Consider the following 21,671-nt stretch of genomic DNA (forward strand, 5'->3'; position numbering starts at 1 on the left):
ACACACACACACGGTGTGTGTGGTCGATATCATAGGATTTCGTAAACATACATTTGACATTGCTGAAGTCCAGGGAAATGAACCGAACGACGGTGGTGAAGTTTGCGCTTTACTTGTCAAACTGATTAAACATCAGAGTTGAGTATTTAGATGGCCGAGTGTCAAGTGATCAAGAATAAGGTGAGGACAGTTGATTGACGTAAAGTTGTAGAAGGTCTTGTGATTTTCATTTTACGTGACCATTTAGGTACCAAAGTAGCAATAGTCCCATACGCTTATATCTATGTTGGTCGTGATGGTAGTTCAGTTAATTGATGGCAATTTGGCAAATTTTATGCACTTCACAATTTCACATAGACTAGACTGAATTGAACAACTTTTTGATATTTATTTCAGATGAAGTAGATCAAAAGGAATTGCCATTATCAAGTTCTGACATATTATGCCTTTTATTGTCATTCAAGAAATATTTGAAACACTTTCAGTGACACTTTTTATGCATGTATAAATTAATTGAAATTGTATGCGTTGGTGTTGCCTTTGCCTACTACTACAGTACTACTAGGCTTAGCCTTGGCTTTGGCATTGTTGTTTGTTGCCAGCATTGCTAATCATAAAAAAGCAGTGTATACAGCCACGCGCATGTGTCTTTGTCATCCAGCCACATGCATTTGATTGTAGCCATGGCCCAAGTCACTGGATGCACTACCGCCATCGCCACATGCGTACACATAACCCTGGCGCGTGGGGTACTGTAAGTGTAACTAGTAACACGGTACATGTTGGGGTCGCTGGTGCGGTTACAGCCACATGTGTGTGTAACTACTGTACTGTGGCTGGCTATCCGCGTACAGTTTGCCACACATTAATACGCAACGCGATGTAAGAATTATACAATTGTAGGTGTGGATTTACCAGGTCTACAACTGAAATAACTTTTTTTTTTCTTACATTCTAGCCAACTTCATTTTCTTTAAATGTTTTGAAATTAAATCAACTCTCGTTGTGTTTTCTCCTCGCGTCTTTTCTGTCTTGTCACAAACGTTCATCTGCAAGTTTTGTTTTGAAGAAGATCTTACTTCCTAACCAACAAATTGCATGATAAGCTACTGACAGCTCTTACTCAGAAAAAACACGTGGCACTGTGCACTCTCTTCGACAGTGATGATGTGCTCATGTTCACATTAACATGCTGTTTGTTGATGTGAAGGGTGCTAACCATCTAGTAGCCGGTATCCAAAGTCCCAATGCCACATCCGACGTAGTGTGGCGATCGATCCTTATCAATTGAAAGTCCTCCAATCAGTTGAAATTTTGCCAGTTGATTTTAGATTCATCTTCTAAAACAAATGCAAGTTTTATGTTGCTAATATGAGAATGGAGTGGGAAAAAAAATTGTTAGAAAATAAAGTTGTGTAGAAGGTCTGATGAATTAGTTATTTTCATCACTTGGTGAGGTGGTGGTGTGATGTACAGTAACTACATGGCACGTTGATGTGGCTAACAGCAATATCCAGCTTCTCCATGTGTATAGATATGCACAGTATACGGATGTGTGGCTGTATCCAGTGATTCAGGGTCACGGCTGTGGCTGGATGGTAAAGACACATGCTTGTGGTTGTATACATTGCCTTTTAAAAAAAAGTCATCATGGGAAGCATTGTCCCTTATACCTTACTTTTGCCATGCCACTCTACATACGTACTAGTGTACTACTCTAACCTTGCTAGCTAACATGTATACACAGATGCACGCACTTCAACACATTGGGCATGTGGTGGGGTATGAGTAGCTAGAAGTAGTACTAGAGTCTACTACACCAGCACTAATTACAGCAGTGCAAGCAGGGGGACATAATAAGGAAGTCTTGCCATCATTTTATGTTACGGTACTTATTATGAATTAAAATGTTTGGACTCTTGAGACCCAGTGCTTCCTCTATACAGGAAAATCCAATCATGATATTGATAATTTATGATTGTCATTTTCACATGGTGACCCCTGATGGTTGTATTTTTTTATTATTATTCTTTTTTTGTTGTTGCAAAAAGTTCAGGGGCCTGCTTCATTGAGATGTTATCTAACTACATTGTAGCTATTATATGCAACATTATTTTGAGCTACATTAATTTATTGCCATGACAGCATACAGCAGGAAACAACCAAACCAACTGTGTATTAAATTATTGCTGCTGTATACATCCGTGGGTATACTTGCATAGATACTGCATACCCATTGTGAAATGGCCATAGAATTGATTGAAGACTGCAATAGTTTTATAGAAGATAGTAGGTGTGCATGTGGGAGGGAACTTACAAAGTGATCATTCCAAAGGATATGAAATGATATGTAGGGAGGTCATTAACATACAATGACTGTATGCCTATGTCCCAGAGATGAAGCCAAGGGCCACATGACCTCTCTGAAAATAAAATGGCAGTTCAAACCATATTAAAGGTGAGAATATTCAGTACATGCTCCTGACAACAAAGTCATCACCCATTAAATGGTTTTTCAAAGCACTACGAGAATAAATGTTCTGTGGTAGCTCATATTGTAGCATCACCAATGAGGCCACAGCTCCTGTAGCTAGCTACAATGTAGTTATCCAAATCTTTGCATCTTTCCTGTGTCTTTGCACTAATTGCGCGCAGAATGTACTCAAGACTGCCTACCCCAATTGTGTTATGCGCTACTTTTCCTTGTTTGCCTTTATATGTTTGTAAAAACCCATTTTAGAACATCCCCAAGAGAGTTCTGCCCATGGAGGAGTATTGAAAATTGTCTGTTGTCCATACCTCCTTTGAAGAATCCTCAATTCTTATCGGTTTGAATTGGAGGCATAAATTCAACAATTGCCTTTATGCGGCCTCATTGTACCCAAGTTGCCCCATAGTTGTAAACCAACCCATAGTACTCAACTGCCGTCTTTTTGAATGTAAGCTATCTGTACAAGGTGCATAGATACAGTACAAGTACTGTAAGCGCTTCACGTGGACAGTGTGCTGCTTGCTAGAAGTGACCCTTGTCTGATGTGGTTGCAATACAATCGTCTACAGTATGGCAGTGCCTGATATGTGACTGGCAGTCTTGATCAACCAAGTGAAATTACATTTTCTGGTAATTCCTTTAAAAACACCATGAGCATTTCTGATGGATAGAAGTAAACACTATTATTATTATTATTATTATTATTATTATATAGACTGCTTATATTGGGGGTGTTTTTTATTCATTGCTCCTCGGGATCTGAACTCCTTACTAAGACCCTCAGAGCATACCATGGAGTTTAAGTCCCTCGTGCAGCGGGGCAATGATATCAACAAAGCCCCCAAAAACAGTTCCTATCTGTATATTGTCATATGATCATTATACCAGTCACTGACTACACATTTAAGTATTTGACGAACCCATGTATGATATATGTTTGATGAAGTCAATGAAATATTTGCAATGGAATACTGTCTTTATGTTTACATGTCTTCTTGCGTCCTAGACTCTGATTTGGGTCCTTTGATTTCATCGTCCGCTGGTCTTTCTGTTACCCTGCTTTGACCCCTGATATTGTAGCAAGGGTATTCTTTACCTGACCATTTTTGTAAGTACATCGTCTTGAATTTTTGGAAATTCGAATGATGCCTACACCAACCACCAGATCACATTGCCATGGCTTGAGTTTTAGTAAAATTAGACGATAATTTGATACACCACCAGATGATACCATGAATGGAAACAAATACATGATATTAGTTGAAATAATCAAGTTAATTATTCTAATTCATACAGATTCCAGCCCATGGAACAGTCTTTGTAGTGGTCAAAGATTTGAGAACATCATGGCCAATCTCATTTTAAGCAATTATCATGAACAAGTAGAACATTTCAAGTCACTACTTGTATGACTGAAGGATACATAAGACTTCCACTCTCAATATAGTATGTAGATGTTTTCTTTCACTGCTTTATTGTTTTGCTCATTCCCGTGTTCAGATTCTAATCTATCAGTGATCCTAAGCCACTGACAGAATTGTCTATTAAATGCTTGAATAAATTTTTATGATTCCTATTGCTGTTACATTTCTTTTCAACTGATATACATTGTATATTCATCACATGTAAGATCAAAAAGTGAAAATTTTTGCGGTGTAGAAATTTGTGCGCATTTCGTGCAACCAGAAGCTAGTGTGAAAATAAAAGCAAGCAAATGTTTTTGCATACCGTACTATATGTTTCAATTATTAATCCTCTGACTCCACAGAATTAAGAATATGTGAAATTCATCCTACTTCGCCAAGCACAAAAATACTTTACACAAAAATATTCACTTTTACAGTTCCTGTGTGTATTATGAGTCATTATCTTTTCTGTCAAGTCATCAATGATTTGTACCTAGAGAGGAATTCCACACCATGTTCAACATTACTTTGATGTATACTGTATACGCTATAATTTTCGCGTACATAAATTTTCGCGAATTGCCGCTGTCACACATTTTCGCGAGTGGTTAAATTCGCGATTGAGGGACCAGAGAAAATATGAAGTGGCAAAGAAAGTGAATTTTCAACTTACTAGCAAATAAGAATGATACTAGTTATACACTGCATGAAAAAAACTCACCAAACGCTGCGAACTATAAGTTAGAATTCAACATTTTTTAAGTGGTTAAGTCCATTGCGCTAGATTTCTGACGAGTGGTCCCCTTGCAATAATGGATTGGCTCTCTACAGTATTTCGTAAGTAGACGTGGACGTGTGGAAACAAGCTTAGCCAGTATGGTCCGTTCGTAAAGCCATGACATGGTATACTAGTACTGAAATGTTCATATCATCAAGGCAAGGGATTCATTTTGGAAGGTAATATTTTCGCGTGTTGTTAATTTCGCGAATAGCTCCCAACTCGCGAAATTCGTGAAAATAAAACCCCCGCGAAATATATAGCGTATACAGTATATCAGAGTAAAATCAGATAGAATGACTACAGGTAGTAATTTTGTCAATATCTGACATACAGAAAAGAAAGTTATGGAGCACAACGTTTTATATGTTTTCACCAGTAGTGATGATGTCATAACCACACAACTCTCCCATTGTTTTTACACCTTCATGATAGATTTTGCCTTTTGTTTATAAATCAGTATGTACAATCCCTTTGCCCCAAAGTACATGTATGGTAAAGGAAGATTGTTTTGATTTTGTAACAAGACGTGTACAATTATTCAGTGTAAAGAAAAGCCACTAATTCCCATTGGTTTCACGTCATAAAAAAGAAATTTGGTGAAGATGGGTGTGTAAGGTCAGTGGGGATTAGTGAGGTGATGACATCATCCCCATCGCCAATTTGCACATCTGGGGCCTGTTTCATAAAACTCGTTATCAGTGGGAAGTTGTTATAGATGTGACAAGCTACTGAATTCCTTGCATCTGACTGGCTGAGAGCAAATTTGTCATAGAAATGTGGCAGTTGTCACTGATAACGAGTCTTATGAAACGGGCTCACGGTTTCAAATAATATCACTGTTTCATGGAAACATCCAAAATTTTTATTGTCAAAACTTGCTTGTGAGTCAGATGGTGATGACATTTGTACCATTCTGTTTATCTGAATTTACTGTGTTTATTCCTATCAACTTGAGCATGGTTTTAAAGTGCACTTCATTTTGATAATGTAGAGGTTTGATAGCCATCTGCTAAGAAAAGAAGTGTATGAAACTGGAATCTGACAATTGCCCTTACCGTGTACTTTAATAGGTTTCCAGATCCACTCAAACTATCAATTATCTGCTTGTAATGTCATCATTCAGACTTTTCACCTCCAGAAATAGTGCATTCCGATCATCCATTATTATCCATCCATTTATTCATCTACCCATTTATTTATCTATATTTATTAAGTCATTCATTAATTCATCTGTTGTTGATACATTTCTTATTTCTTCATTCATTTATGGGCTTACAAATATATATTTTCTAATTCATGAAGTCATGTAGCAGTTTTTAGCAAAGCAATATCTAATCCTGAAAGAGAAAGACATTGCTCTTTTTGGTTTTCAAAAAATCAGTCATAATATTTCCTGCAATTGTGTACTACGGATAGGCATGCATAAAGAACTTGAATTCCAAAAAGAACTAGACCTAATGCTGGTTTGAACTAGGTTTTTTGTGAAAAAGTATGCATCATCCATGTAATCTGTCAAAATGATGACATAAGAAAAGCAGCTCATTACATTTGTGTGTGTAGGCAGTGTGTTTTTGTGCTTTCAGTTTGCAATTCTGTACAAGCTGTAATTTTCGGAAGGGTTTAATTTTCGTGAATTTCGCGAATCACTCTTGGACTGCGCATTTAACAACACTTGAAAATGCCACTATATGCGCCAGGTTAATACAGGCATAGTACACTTACGATAGCCTAGGTTTCTATTCGCGAAAGCAACATCATGCAAAAATGTCCGAGACCTCCTCATTTGTAAAAATATCTGTAAATGAAAATAACAGCTTAAACAGTAATTTGTACAATGTGAATATTTCAATGTTTGGGGAAATGTGCATTCATGAAGAATTGTTCCTATTTGGTTTTAGAGCCTCTGACCGGAGTCTTGCATTCTCACAATTCCTTGTCACACTTTAATTGGCCAGAGCCCCAAGACTCGTAAGACAAAGAAGGAGAAGGCGGAGAAGGGAGGAGTGAGGGAGCCCGAAACAGAGAGGGAGGTCGAGACCGGCGGGGAGGTCGGGGACCATCCGACCAAGATGCCCTTCTTCAAGAAGAAGGACAAGGAGCAGGAGGCCAAGAGCAGCAAGGATGTGTGGGAGGTGGAGGTGATGATGCACAAGCAGAGCGATGCGGCCAAGAAGCGCATGGAGCACTGTCAGTTTATGGTACGTCCTCTGGGGGGTTGATGAAAGTCCTCTGAGGGCTTGGTGAGAGGTGCCGTCCCTCACCCCTGAACAGGCCACATCAAGATATTGTAATACCGCAAATTTTTACATGCATGAAATGTTTTCAAATTTTGCGAGGGTCACTGAGCTTTCGCAAAGAAAAATTGCATTTGTCAGCACTACAAGTATGACTTCATCTGTAGGTCTATACAATGGGAATGTAATTATGTAAGGAGAGTTGAAATGAATTGAAAATCATGCATGTGAAATGACAGAGGTGAAAGTTCATAGTCATAGGTCAGTGGCTTTTGTAAAAGAAAAAAAAAAATTAATTTCCATTCATAGCTCCTAATAGTAATGTCCAGAAGTGATATCAGTTGGTGGATAAAAAAACTTTTCATCAAACAAACTTTGAATTCCTCTCAGAATTATATGGTTTCTTATATTTATAAGAGATATCTCATTATATTGAAAAAAAGTTGGAAACCTGAAGGCCCATCTCAACCGAAACTACTATTCCTTTAAATATGACACTATAATGCTGGCAAAACTTGAGAAACTTGAAAATTCATGAACTTGTGTATTGCAGTACAACAGATATTAGCAAAATTGTGAAGAAAACTACCTTATAGTTTGTCATGCTGACTTGATTTGCTTTAAATGCTTTGTCTGCTAAATCATGTAAATGAAGATTCCCCTCTTTCTGCAAGATGACAAGTAAATATGATGGGATAAGCATTGTATTTCACTATCATCACATAATGTGATTTTGTTGATTTTCTCCGTCTGAACAGGCCCAAGCATCACCAGAACCAACCTACGATCTCTCAAAGTGTGAACTTACCGAGGTATGTCACCAACACATTACACATGACACTTTTATTTGTCACTTGTTTGAAGATATTATATAGAAAGATAAATTTATTGCACTGAACATTTATCACACGTGAATTTCAAACATGGTTATGCATTGAAGCAGGAACATAATCTAGTCCATAATGTTGCAGAACAATGCGAAGTTCTATTTTTTTTTTCCAGTGAGGAAGTAGTGCCTTAAATTCAAGTACTGTAAAAGTGGTTATTTTTACAAGAGTAATTTTTCGTGCTTGGCTGTGTGAGATGAATTTCGCATGTTTTTACTTTCGCGGAATCAAGACATTTCATTAGTAGAATATATGATGTGCAAAAATATTTGCGTGTTTTAATTTCGCTCTGGTTTCTGGTCGAAAATTTCCACTTTAAAAGTATGTATTCCGGTTTTGTATATATATATTTATATAAATATATATATTTCTAAATTATATATTAAGAGAAAGTAGAAAGATAGATAGCATATGTATATATATAATATACTTATAAGATAGTGGAAGAAAGAGAGAGATGAAGGTATACACATTAGAGACTTCTATGTGTCCCTTTAATGCTGATCACTGGATGTCGTCACTTCCCAAACAAACCCACCCCATCATCCCGCGTGTGTCAAATTCCTTGGATTCTAGACAGAAGACTACTCCAAAGGACCCCAGGGAATGCCTGGTACCCCTCCCTCCCTGTGTGGCACATTCCATTCCCAGTTGTGGTTGTCAAGTGCAATTACGTCAAGGAGGGACCCAGTCTTGGCAATAAACCATGTCGCAAAGGATGCATTTAAAGCCTGCCTGTGAATGCATGCCTGTCTTAATTGAAACCCAAACTTCACCATGGTTACCCCCCATTTAATAGCAAATTCTGCTAGAGCAGGTAAAGAAAACCATGGCCTATTTTGTTTTATTAACTCCTCACAAATGCCCCTCATCCCGAAATGAAGCCCCCTACCCCACCTCACCCCTTCCCTCGAGACATTGACCGAGCCATGTTGACACTGTGATCGATAGGTCCAAGTGAGTACTTGGGTCGTGCGTCAATGAGAAGCTGCAGTGCAGATGTTACCAGTCTTGTGTCTCGTGTCTCAGTAGTGGAACCATTCAATCAGATAACGATGACATCACCGCCGGCGAGAAGTGGAGATTGCATCGGGTCAAGATTGGTGTGAAAACATCCTCGCTGAGAGCCGTCTGCAAGGTGCTCGATTTTGCACCTGTGAGCAATTGTGCCTCTCATCTTTTTCTCACTTTTTTTGATTCCCCCTTCTCACTTAATCTTCTATCAGGTACCTGCAGGAACGTTTTCACAGTGCAAAGTCTTCAGAAAAGAAGTGAGTACATGCTCCGCTCGAGCCAGATCTTTCTATCTCGTTCAAGTCAGCTTTTTTTTTTTTTTTAATGATGAATATTCCATTTAAAATTGAGTCATTTCAGCCTTCTGGAGATATGTACGTTTTGCTTTGGGCTTCTTAAAAGGAATAGTGTCCCAAAAATATATATTGGAACACTCAGTGAAAGTTGTTGAAAAATTTGACAGTCTGTACAAAGGTTTTTTTTAAATATTCTTTGTTAATTCCGTGTTTATGTACTACCCCCTCTAGGTTAGAAATCCACAACAATTGTGACATTTATGTAGTATGACCAAGTATAGAAATTATGAATAGAATTTCACTTCTTTTTTTTTGGGGGGGGGGGGGGGGGGGAGGGGGGGATTTACCTGTGTCTCTGGAAAATGCTTGTTGTACCAAAATCAGCCTGTCCTCGACTGGTTAAATGCCAATTTTTCCTCAATGTTCAAATAATGTTACAGATAATAGGGCAATTCCGTATGGGAAGGGCAAAAACAGCAAAATTCAAAGTTAAGTAAATGCTCTGAAATTTCAGTTTCCCGTACAGACGGATTGTTGTATTTACGGAAACAAAAAACCCTTTACCAATAACTTTCCTCGTTTTTGTTGTACACACTTTTAAAGTTGGAAGACTATTTATTGTATTTATCTAAAATCTTACAATATTAAATGAAAATTTGAAATGAAACAACTTAAATATCTCTCTGCTTTATCCATACTTCCACATCTTTCTTCCTATGCTTCAACAATCACATTTAATGAAGCATTCAGTCACTCTCATTATGATATTTTTTGGAGAAATGTTCAAAATCTACTGACAAATCGACGTAATTCCGTTACCATAAAACTGAAAAAAGTTTTCTCCTGAACAAACTAATCACTGATTTTTTCTCCACTTGTAAATTTTTTCTCTACATGTGACTCCCTGAAAAGTCACAAAACATTTTGTGAAATATCTCCTTCAGTTCTTCTGTAATTGTGGTAACGGAATTACATGGTAACGGAATTACACGCACATCTAGTATGGAAGAGAATGCCATATCCTACTTTCGTGCCAATATGTATGTGAACTGTTCATGAAATGGCTTCAGGGCATTATTATTGAGCTTAACAGTGTTGGTGATTGGCAGTAAAGGAGTGAAAGTTGAAATGTATGTATGGTACATGTATGATACACTGACATGACTCAGCATAGTGTAGCTGGATGCCTCTGACAGTGAGTCCTGACATCAGGGTACACGCTTGACAAGACTTCTTGTGCTGAAAGTCTCCTCCTTTCCTTCACCTTTTCTCATATGTACAAATGTACAAGAACTACATGTGTACCTGGAGACTGTGCTAACTGATAACTTTATAAGGTTTGCTACAGATACTCATTCTCAAATGTTAAAAATCATACTGAATTTTGAGATATCAATTTGTATATTTTCTTGCTAAAAAGTCTCATGGTTTCATACAAAATCTAAGTATAGTGATGAGGGACTATTGAATGGGTGTGATGCAGCATAAATTGAACAAAGTTACAAAGAAGAGGAAGGACATAAAATTTCTTTAAAAGGAAAAGAGAGCAAGTGCTACTGACAGAGAGAAATGAACAGGATAATTTTTGTGAGGAAAGACCAAGAGAAGGATCATACACAATGTGATAGAAGTCATTACTTGACACGGGATGCCCACTGAATGTGACACCTTTGATCTTTCTGTATGCTAAAGGCTTTATTATCACCAAGTCGATAGTCTGACCTTTTATTGAACATGTCATGTTTTCATCCTCAAGTCTTTTATCTTTAATGGTAAGTGTATGACTATGACCTTCTTTCATTTGTTTCTTAGATCTTTCCTGCACAGAGACATTATTTTGATTTTCATGCCCATTTGATACAGAGCATCTGCTACCCTTTGAAATTTTTCTTTAATCCTTTCTTTTTAAAAGGAATAAAGACAAAAACACCATTTGTGATGAACATTTACCCAGTCAGTAATTGTGATACAGCTCTAAAATGTAACATTTAGGCCTATACAATGCGTACTTTCCCATCCTAAGAAGATTTTAAATATTAAAGTCAATGGGCTTCTGCTTCTACCTTTACTCTTCATGTTACCATTTGCTGTACAATCCAGTTTCCTTTCATACAAGTGCCATTACAGTGTATTTTATAATTTGCTTTTAGGCAGTCAAAATACAACTTACCGCAAAAGAGAAGATGCACACTTCTTGCGAGTAAATATATGGCAACACTCAGGATGAGAAAATAGACAAAGTCAAAGAAGAAAGACAAAGACAGGAAACTTGTAGGAAAATTATAGGCCAAGTCATGATTATGTTTCTGAAGACGTCATTTGGAAATTTTGTGTGGTCAGAAGTAAATACTAACATTATTCACAGGTTGATTAATCTAACTCTCACACAGTGAGCTGCAGATGGATAAAAGAGGCCCTCTTACCTTTCTATGAATTAACAGAATTTGGTGGACTCACTCTAATGGTTCAAAAAGTTGTATTTTGTTAAAGTTATTTTGCTGTTTTCTATTTCCTTTTAGTTTAGTTCATTTTATTTTGGTGGGCTTAAGTAGGACTAAAGGGAATTATCAAATTATGCACTACATTATATACCAGGGGGCAACTTCAGCTATTAGTAAAATGTCACAAGTTTTTAGTGATTAATATATGCCACAACATATACATGTAGATAATAATGATTAAGCACTGGTGCAGTACCATAATCATATAAGAAAATTTTTCTTTTCTATTTATGATTGAATTGTAATTTGTTATATTTGTCATTGAACCACAACTGCATCTTTTCACTTAACAAATTAAAAGTTTCAAGCATCTTTAGTGTTCATACTTAATATTAAACATTGTCAGGGTGGTCCACGAGGGGTTTTAGCATGTCGCTGCAACATGCTAAAATTCTTGTGCAACATCCTAAAAAGCCAGCAACATGCTATGCAACATCCTCAAGAATTTGCAACAAGCTCAAAGTAAAAGTATTAAAAAATGTGCAAAACATGTGCATACATGTAACATAAGAAACATCAAACTACCAGGTACTTTAAATATTTGTGTGCAAAACATGAGAGAGAACATTGAATGTAAGCAGCACAAAGAGAGATAAGCAGCAAAATATTGCATATTACGTACTCATCGTGTGCACTCCGCGCATATTCAATTTCTGCAATATTCTCAGATTCTGAGCTTGCAACATGCTAAAATTTCAAGTTGTGGACCACCCTGCATTGTGCAATGATGGGGCTGCACACTGTGTTCTTGCACTGTGTTGTAAATTGGCACTTTATGATTTAGATTTAAATTCAGTGTCAGTCCGGACAGTTTTTCATTATTTTCTTATGCATGTGCACATAATATTTATGTACACTACTTGTAAGTAATTCACACATATTGTCAATTATTGGCATATTTAGGAAGAAGAAAACAGAGAAATCCGTCTTGCATGATATCAACAAAAGAAATACAAGAAAATTTGAGTATTGTTGACTGGATTTATAGAATTGTACTTGTGTAGGGCTATTCTAGCGTAATTCCGTTACCATATGTCTTAGATGTCATTTACCTGCAGAGTGTGAAATTCTTAACTTGAAAGTAGACAAATTTTGATGGATGTGGTACTTAGAAGTTACGAGATCTTGACTGACATAGTTACGACTTCAAATCACAGTAGTTAGCATGAACATTTTATGTTTTTTGACAATAAAAACTCATTTGGCACCTATACACTTGTAGCAGTTCAAGGTCAAAGGCTAGAGAGTACTTCTTTAGTGGTTATATTATAGCTAAAGGCTTAAACAATCTTTATCAAGACATTTCAGAATACATGAGTACCAAGAATGTGTATTTTTTCCAGTGTATTTCAGAAGGCGTAATTCCGTTTCCATTTGTGTAATTCCGTTACCACTGACTTTACAGGGAAAAAGCGTGCTGCTTGGAAAATGTGATGAAATATTTGAAAAACAATACAACTGAATTGAAGTCGACACAATCAAAGATGAAATCAGACAACAACCTACAGTGTATGTGTTATAGATTTCAGAGAAACAACTCCCAAAGTCAGAGTTGAAGTTGTGACTAAATTCTCTGGTAATTCCGTTACCATCGCACATAGACCTCCTTTGTAACCAACCAAGTGAGAACATTTAACAAATTTGTATTTGGGGTGACAGTGTGAGTACCTCTGCATCTTTTAAATGTATCAAGAGAAGGCAAAGTAATCAATCCTGTATACAGGGTGAAAGAATATGAGCCAAAATTCTCTGATTTGTAATTCCGTTACCGCGGAATTGCCCAATAATCTCCATGTCCTCTGAAGAAACTTGGTTGAGTACGCTTTCATTTTGCTAAAGAAATTTGTTTATGTGTATTGTGTTTCTATTTTGATTGATTTCATTGTACCATTGTGACATCACAAATTGTTGTATACATGGTCTTCTCTGGAAAGGGCAGCACATGACATTATCAAACAATTGAAATGTATTAACTTTGGAATGGATAAAGTGCCCTTTTTTGTGGGAATACATGTAGGCTGTTATGAAATGGAAACCATGCAAACAGCAGCATTTGCAAAGAAAACTTATTGAATTGACATGTAGTTTTGCTGGAACTGATTACAAAAAAATGTTTCTATTTAGACAGGAAATCCTCCATGGAGAGAATTGTGTATTCCAAATCAATCTAAATCTTACCTTTCATGCAAATTCTGTAGAAGAATTTTATGTTTGTATGATCGGTTTATGGGGTATTTAAACCTTCCAATTCTATTTCTAGCACTGAAGGCCTAAGTAACTGGAGAAAAAATTCACAGGGCTCTACAATGTAACTTAAACTGAATTGCTATCAAATTAGCCATGAATAACAAAATTGAATTTAAATTCTCTCTTCCAAGACTTTGCTGTATTTTTCACCCCTGCCAGCATCAGGGACAAGGAATACAAATGAATTTTTGTGAATGTAGTTTGACAGGGTGTCATAGCTGGCAGCCCAGGTGTAGAATTGAAAAGAGAATTCAGCACCTTATTAAAATTAACTTTGTATGTGAAAGTTTAATCAGTGTAGGTGAGGATTTAGGAAAGGTTGTCATCTTAAAGTTTCACTCATTTTCAGGAAACAGTATTAGAGGGCAGTATCACATGTGCAAATTTGATGAGATGCTGATGTCATCACTGTCTAAACTTGCTGTAAACCCTGAAACTTTTGCAGGCATGAAACTTTTGTGAATTTCATCAGGAGACAAGATTCGTGAAAGTTTTTGTCTACACAATGCATTGAATGCCAGTGGCGATGCTAGCGGCTCCAAATGCACAAAAGTTTCATGCCGCAAATGTTTCTGGTTTTACCAGATAGTCACATCAAATGTTTGAGACTATCCCTTTAAGATAGAAGTGTTGGTCATGCCTCCTCTGACATCATTGGAACTGAGATGTTCCACATATCATCTTTCATTCCATGTGATCCCTGCCCAAACAGTGCTCCAGCAGTCTGTAAAATGAGTGGATCATAACAGACTGAAGAGTGATAAGGGCTTTTGGCATTCTTGGCATTTCATTGTGCCATCCTCTGCATCTGGCATCAGGCTAAATCTGCCTAGCGTCTATTTGTGTGATAAGGAATTCGTTATTCTTTTTTCATATTACTTGAAATTACATTAGGCCCCCCCCCAAAAAAAAATTGTTTGTTTGCCCTTAATTGTCAAAACCCAAGAGGGTCGGTAGGTCGGGTTTTTTTTTTGTTTTTTTTTAGATACCCTTTTTACCCATGTAATTTTGTAACTTTGGCAGGGCATCTCGTAATACACTCACCCTTCTGGCAATACTTCGAGTTCTAGTTCAACTTTGTACAGGATGTGGCGCAAGTTTAATGCACTCAAAACTCCAAGGGATTCATTCAAATTTACCTCTTGCCAGGGCCCTGTAGGCGAGGCAGAAACACTCACTGACAAACACTTATAACGTTCATCTTTGTTAAATTTTGCAAACAGCTCCAAAAAAGTACCTTCCAGTGAGATGCTGGCAACTGAACTCCAAACAGTTTTGGTGCCATGGCAGCTGGTAACGGATGCTGCAAAAGTAGCCATCTCGGCAATCGCGCTGCGCTGCGCCGCGGCCGGTACGGTAGCTAGCTAGCGCACCACCTATGCACGTGAGCCGAAAAGGTAGCTAGCATGCAATGCATGCTATAAAACGTAGCCTGCGGCCCCGCGCAGCCCGAACGCAATTACGACGGGTCGATGAAATGAAAAAAAAAACATTTTTAGACTTTTTTTCATTCTTTCTTTAGCTTAAAATTGATAATTTTGGGTTTAAAACCGTTCACAAATTTGCAGAAGATGAAATTTGTGGAAAAAATTAAACTTGAAAGAGCAACAAAAAAACTAAATAAAAAACCTGACCCGAAATTTCCGTGATTTTCGGTCGGTCGCGAAGGGCAAACAAACCATTTTTTTTTTTTTTGGCCTTATGATATTGATTATAAATGTTTGTGTGCGCATGTGTGTATTTCATCATCTCCATATGTTACACACTTGGACACTTCGAATGTCTAAGGCATTACATTTTGTGTGTTTTCTTTTACCATGATGCCTGACTGCATATTTGGAAATTTACATTGTTTTTCATGTGATAAAGGTCACAGGTCAAAGGTTAACATAGAGCTCTGTACTGTCTGTGTGATATAGCTGCAGAGCCATGTCACAAAACAAAAATTCATGTAATTTACTTATAAAGTATAATCTAGCTGAGCGATTCTGTCACTACATTTTCAACAAAGTGGAATGATGATCATGGGACAGTGATCAAATGTCAGACTGTAAATTCCACTCTCTGACTTTTGTCCAGGTACATGACCACAAGCAGACAGACAGACAGACAGACAAACAAAGAGACAGCAAGAAACAGAATGTGTCATAAGGTGCCTTAAGGTGCCATAGATGTCAGTAATTTGATTTCAGTATGCACAGTGTAACACCTTGTTTTCTCGTAGAATACTGCATTATGTGTGTACACACATGTGACTCTATGGTGTGGACATCAATGTAAGGGCACAATTTTCCATTGCCTTCCCCCCCCCCCCATACACACACACACACACACACACATTTTGTATAATAATATTTGGTCTTGCTAGAGATTTTTGTAGTCTTTCCTGTCAGTATAAGCTGATGATGATGATAAATGTGTGAATCTTTTCCTTTCTCCATCCTCAGGTACTGATCATGAATGATAATCTGTTGTCATCGTTGAATGGAGGAGGACAAATCAAAGATTTATCCCTGCTGAGGGTAAGGATGAAGACTTGCCCACCTCTCATGCAGTATAAATTGCCCCTCCCCCCCCCCCCCCCCCGAAGGAAAAAATAGGAACACATGGACAGATTCTCAATCTTCTGTGACTGATTATATTTCAGATAATTGATAGCTCTCTTCATCTGTAAATCTGCCTTTTCATGCGGGAGCCAGTATGTACTTTTATTTTCCTTTTTTTTTCACTCACATTGCAGATAATTGATAGCTCTCTTCATCTGTAAATCTGCCTTGTCATGTGGGAGCCAGTATGTACTTTTATTTCCTTTTTTTTTTCATTCACTTTAAACTACTTTCATCCAATCTAAAGACAGTCCTTTTTTATGGAGAGTTTCAGTTCTCGAATGCTATTCAATACAGTCTTGAAGCTTCATGTAGTCTATTTTGTTTTTCCATCACTTATTGGTTCAGTCACAATGTGCTGTAAATAGTGTTTATCAGCTTGATGGCAGAATGTACATTAGGTGCATAGATTACATGTATTATCTTTTTTTTTCTTAATCTACTTCCTCTACATACCTTAAAATCACAAAGTCTTCTGCCATTACAGTACAGAGCATGAAAGGATTGAGATAAGAGGGATGAATGTGTCTAATCTTTTTATGATCAGCTGGAGCTTGTGTATTAGACTAGTGTCAATTTTGTAAAGAAAAAAATACAGGAGTTGTGATATGTTCAATCAAAGGTCCCCAGTGTCACTAGGCAACTAGGTTGGTGGTATGGCTCTGTCGGTAGCATGTCTGCCTTCAGATCCAAGGGTACCGGGTTTGACTCCCAAGTTTGACTCCCTTAATCTTAATGCTTTTGTTTATGTCTCTGTTTTCAGGTAATTGATTTGAGGAACAATCGGTTCACACAGCTGCCCGATTCGCTGACAGATCTAGGCCAACTTCAGGTGCTAGATGTGCAGGATAACAAGCTCAAACAGCTACCCAAGAACATTGGGAAGTTACAAGCCTTACAGACACTCAATGTCAGAGGTACATGTATGGTCATTAACATGCACAAAGATGACAAGTCAATGTACAAGGGAAGGGGAAGGGAGAAGTGTGGCCTGTATATCTTTTCCCTCCTAGGTTTTAGAAATTTGTTAATGAAGGCAGGGCTGTCGCTAAGCCATTTTTTGTCGAGCCCACCGGAGGTGCGGGGAGACTAAGGGATCGCCTGTGGCGTCTGTCCGTCCGTCGTCCGTCCATCCGTCATCCGTCCGTAACGCTACAAAAACTTGAATAACTCTCTACTGAGGACTTTATTTTCAATCAAACTTAGAGGGAAGAGTGGTTATACAAAGTTACACATTTTACCAAACCTGAAGGTCACCTCAAGGTCAAAGGTCGCAGGCAGGGGTCAATGAACTATAGGGCCCAACGTTACGTTTTTAAGGCACGTTTCGATTATGGCTCATAACTTTTGATGTATATGTCCGTTTGTGACCAAAATTTGATGGTAGATGTCCCTTGGGGAGTTGAAGGTCACCACAAGGTCAAGGTCATAGGCAAAGTCAATGAACTTCCAGGATTTAGAAAAACATTAATTTCTTCTATGGGCGAGACACATTTTTGCACTTGCTTTGTTCTACTGTTCCTACCTGTCTGTCGGACCAGTAGGTGCCCAGTTTTTCCATTTTTTACTGGTCCATTCCTGAAAAAGTTACTGGTCTGACAGTGATTTTTACTGGTCCTGGACCGTTGGGCCAGAGCCAGTGTGCAGCGTTGATGAAGGCTTGATATAAGTAAGCAAACAATCGCTCTAATGTTGTTGTTTTTTTAAGGCTGAAAGAGAATTATAGTTATCATTAGATATTCTTTGATTGCTAATGTATTACTTGTACTCACCATTGATATATTATATGAACATTCTGTTGCTTCTTCAATCAATGCATGTCATTAAAAAAAGATGCTCTTTGTGTGGAAGGCATTGGGGTTAGATTCAGCAATTGGACTGTTTTGTATTCTGAATCTGTTCACCCTGTGTCGGTGGAGCAGATAGCAAATGAGCATTTACTTGGTGAATAAGTCTATGAAACACTTGGTTTGTGTGTTTTCTGCAGGTAACGCTCTGAAGGAGCTCCCGGATAGTGTGTGCAAACTGAGGTCGCTGAGAACCCTGGATATCAGTAACAACCGCATCACTTCATTGCCGAGGAGGTTCTGTGATGTCAAAACGTTAGAGGTAAAGTCATATAGATACCTAAATCCTGTTAAAATCATATCCATTATAAAGGTTTGAAATGGCATATCAGAATTTATAAACATGGTACAAACTTGATTAAGATACTCAGTAGATATTGTGCATTCATGGACATGAAAGTTGATTTGCTGTGAAGAAATGTACAATGATATCTATGATATGTTGCAACATTTTATGAGGACAGATGGTGCAGACCACCTGAAATGTTAACCCGTTGAGGACGGTTTGATTTTGCTACAACAGGCATTTCCCATAGACACCTGCTTGAGTATACTCGGTTCTTGTCCTCAACGGGTTAAGGAATGCACCACTCTCCTCTCCGGTTCTTTTCAGAACTTCTGCCAGAATACTCTGTCCCCACATCCACTGTATGAGTTCTGCTTGCAACTCCACTTTACTTTACAGCAAAAAGAAAACCCCTTTCTGTCCAACTTTCCACGAATATGTCCTCTTTCATCTCAACAGTCCCTTTAAGGACTATACAAATTGATGCCATTGTAAAACTCTTTTTCCTATTATTCTCATGGTTGGGTATACATCACTTCCAGGATACTGTAAAAGTGGATATTTTCGCGCGACTAATTTTTCGCGCTTGGCCCGGTAAGAAGAGTTTCACATGTTTTTAATTCCGCGGAATCAAGATATCACGCACAGGAACATATGGCAAGCAAAAATATTCGCATGCTTTTATTTTCGCGCTAGTTTTTGGTTGCGCGAAATGCGCGAAAATTACAACACCGCGAAAATTTCCACTTTTACAGTTGTGAAAACAAATAGCCTATACACAAGCATGCAATGTACAGATCTACATAGTGATACAGGAGACACGGCATCAGCGTTCAGAATCCTTTATCTGTAGTTTGTTTGTTTTTTCATCAACATTTGTTAATAACATTTCTTGTGGCTATATTGAAGTGTTAAAGTGGCCCATATCTGACAGTTACATGGAATTTCAAAGCCAGTTATGGAAGAAAAGAAGATAATTTCATCTCAAAACATACCAATCATGGATTTGTTTTCACTCCAGCTACCACTAAATGCCCAGATGTCCAATCATGAGAATACATGCCATGGAAAGTTTTACAATTCATACCATGGCCCCACTTTTCCATGGACGCTTAAGCAAATGTTAATACACAAGTGGCCCATCCTTCATATGAAGAGCAAGGTATACTAATAGCAGTAAGATTGAGTTGGCTTTCATCATTTAGTTGAATGTTGTGGTATGTCTCATTCCCAAATAATGGACAGATGCATGATGCATATATTTCTGGGTGTGTCTTGCTTTCTGTGTAGATTATCAGACCCTTTCTTCTCTCTTTCTCTTTCTAACTCTCACAGAGCCTCAGCCTAGATGCAGACTCCATGGTCCACCCATCCTCGGACGTCTGCAGTGATGGGACGGAGGCCATCATGAAATTCATGTGTGCAGGTCAGTGCTGGAGCATCCTTGTTACAACTCAATATCTAAAGACCTGATCTCGTTGACAAAAACTTATTTAATGGACAAGTGGTTTCAATAATCTTTTACATGGTTTGATATGGAAATTGTCAGATATTGTATCATTTCATTGGTTGCACAATTGAAGTTTGTTGATGGAATTCAGTTTCAATAGTGCTCCATGGGCTTGTAGGTGGACTTTGATTGATTACCTTAATGTAAGTTTGTTTTATGAATATCCTCCACACACATAAAACAGTGTACAAATTTGGATAGATTGTATTTCATGGTATCTCATCGTCAACTCAAATTTTCTCATGACTGATTTGCAGCGCTTGTCAAGTGACATATTACAGAAGCCAGCAAATGGTATTATTAGACTGTTCATAAAATCAATAGACTCCTTAGAAAATGAAATCAAGACTCTCTGTGTGTGTGTGGCATTTACTCATATAAGATGCATAAAAAAAAACCTGCTAATGGTGTATGTATGTGACTTGATTTATGGACTGTTTTGTATTATTAACCATAAATGTGTGTAATAATGTCCTGTTATCTTTCCTCATGGACAGAAAATGGGGTGGAGTACTCGCCCCCCTCCAAGCACCTGCTGCCAGTACTGAACACCTACACCAGCACCTCAGAGGCGACCAGCACAGCCCTGAAAGCCTTGCAACATGAAGAAGACCAGTTCCAGAGTTCACTCCTCCAGTTTGAGACCAAAAAGGTGACCTTTGACCCCAACACTATTGCAACCCCCCCCCCCCCCCCCAAAAAAAAAAAAGGGGGAAAAAAGAAGAAGAAGAAGAAGAAGAAGAAGAAGAAGAAGGAGGAAGAATGCTTCTTGTGTGTGATCTGGTCAGTATTATCAAGATGTTAATGTGGCAATTCAGAGCCACATTCTAGCTTCTTTTTTTTGGGGGGGGGGATGGGGGGGGGGTGGGAGGGGGTAGATAGGAGTAGGAGTCTAATGGGATTTCTAGCCATACTCCCCAGATTGCAGCGAGATGATAGGCCAATCCAACAGTGATATATTGAGATCAAAAATGAGGTAGGCTGAATTAGCAACTAATAATGATAATAGCATCTATTGAAAAAAGTAGAATTACTGAACTACAGTTTACATTGTTATTTGTTGTACACAATCGTAATGATATAACACCTGTGCATTTGCATAGACATGGCATACAGAAGTGTAGGTTGTGTACTGTTGTACAAGCATGACGGACAGTAATGTAGTGTTGCGTAGACTTGTATTAAGCTACATATTTTCTGCATCCTCTGCTCTATGCAGAAGGCGTGCAATAAAATTAAACATGTTTGATATTTTACGTCCATCTCGCGAACCCTATTGCATCTGTTGGCATATTGCAATGTAGGCCAGTTTAGGGGCACAGTGAAGGATGGCAGAAACTTTAGTATGGGACACTTTGTAACTCTATGCAGGCCCACTGTGAAAGCCCCTTTACTATGTCTTTGACTTTTATCTATGAGAATGTTTCCTTTTCTCTCTTCAGCATATTTCAAAATATACATAAAATCTCAAGTGGGAGCTCAGTCGCAGAAAGGCCAGTGGCCTCTGCTGGCTCCTCCATATTCTGTATTAGAACCACGACATTAAATTTTCACAAATGGAAGCC

The 21,671-nt window shown here is 38.0% G+C and overlaps 1 protein-coding gene across 1 annotated transcript in view; it reads left to right on the top strand.

Moving 5' to 3' along the window:
- The first annotated feature begins 150 nt into the window (after positions 1 to 150).
- LOC139740374 (E3 ubiquitin-protein ligase LRSAM1-like) overlaps positions 151 to 21,671 on the top strand; it is a 34,894-nt gene continuing 13,373 nt past the window's right edge. The window contains exons 1-9 of the mRNA XM_071650966.1: positions 151 to 180; positions 6,634 to 6,876; positions 7,671 to 7,724; positions 9,026 to 9,070; positions 16,305 to 16,379; positions 17,227 to 17,380; positions 18,451 to 18,572; positions 19,932 to 20,022; positions 20,604 to 20,758. Of these exons, the coding sequence (XP_071507067.1) occupies positions 151 to 180; positions 6,634 to 6,876; positions 7,671 to 7,724; positions 9,026 to 9,070; positions 16,305 to 16,379; positions 17,227 to 17,380; positions 18,451 to 18,572; positions 19,932 to 20,022; positions 20,604 to 20,758 (969 nt within the window). The remainder of the gene's footprint in view (positions 181 to 6,633; positions 6,877 to 7,670; positions 7,725 to 9,025; positions 9,071 to 16,304; positions 16,380 to 17,226; positions 17,381 to 18,450; positions 18,573 to 19,931; positions 20,023 to 20,603; positions 20,759 to 21,671) is intronic.

The sequence above is a fragment of the Diadema antillarum genome, unplaced genomic scaffold (assembly GCF_040938485.1).
Source record: "Diadema antillarum isolate AM-2024a unplaced genomic scaffold, OU_Dant_1.0 seq00000850_RagTag, whole genome shotgun sequence".
In the NCBI taxonomy this organism is placed as follows: domain Eukaryota; kingdom Metazoa; phylum Echinodermata; class Echinoidea; order Diadematoida; family Diadematidae; genus Diadema; species Diadema antillarum.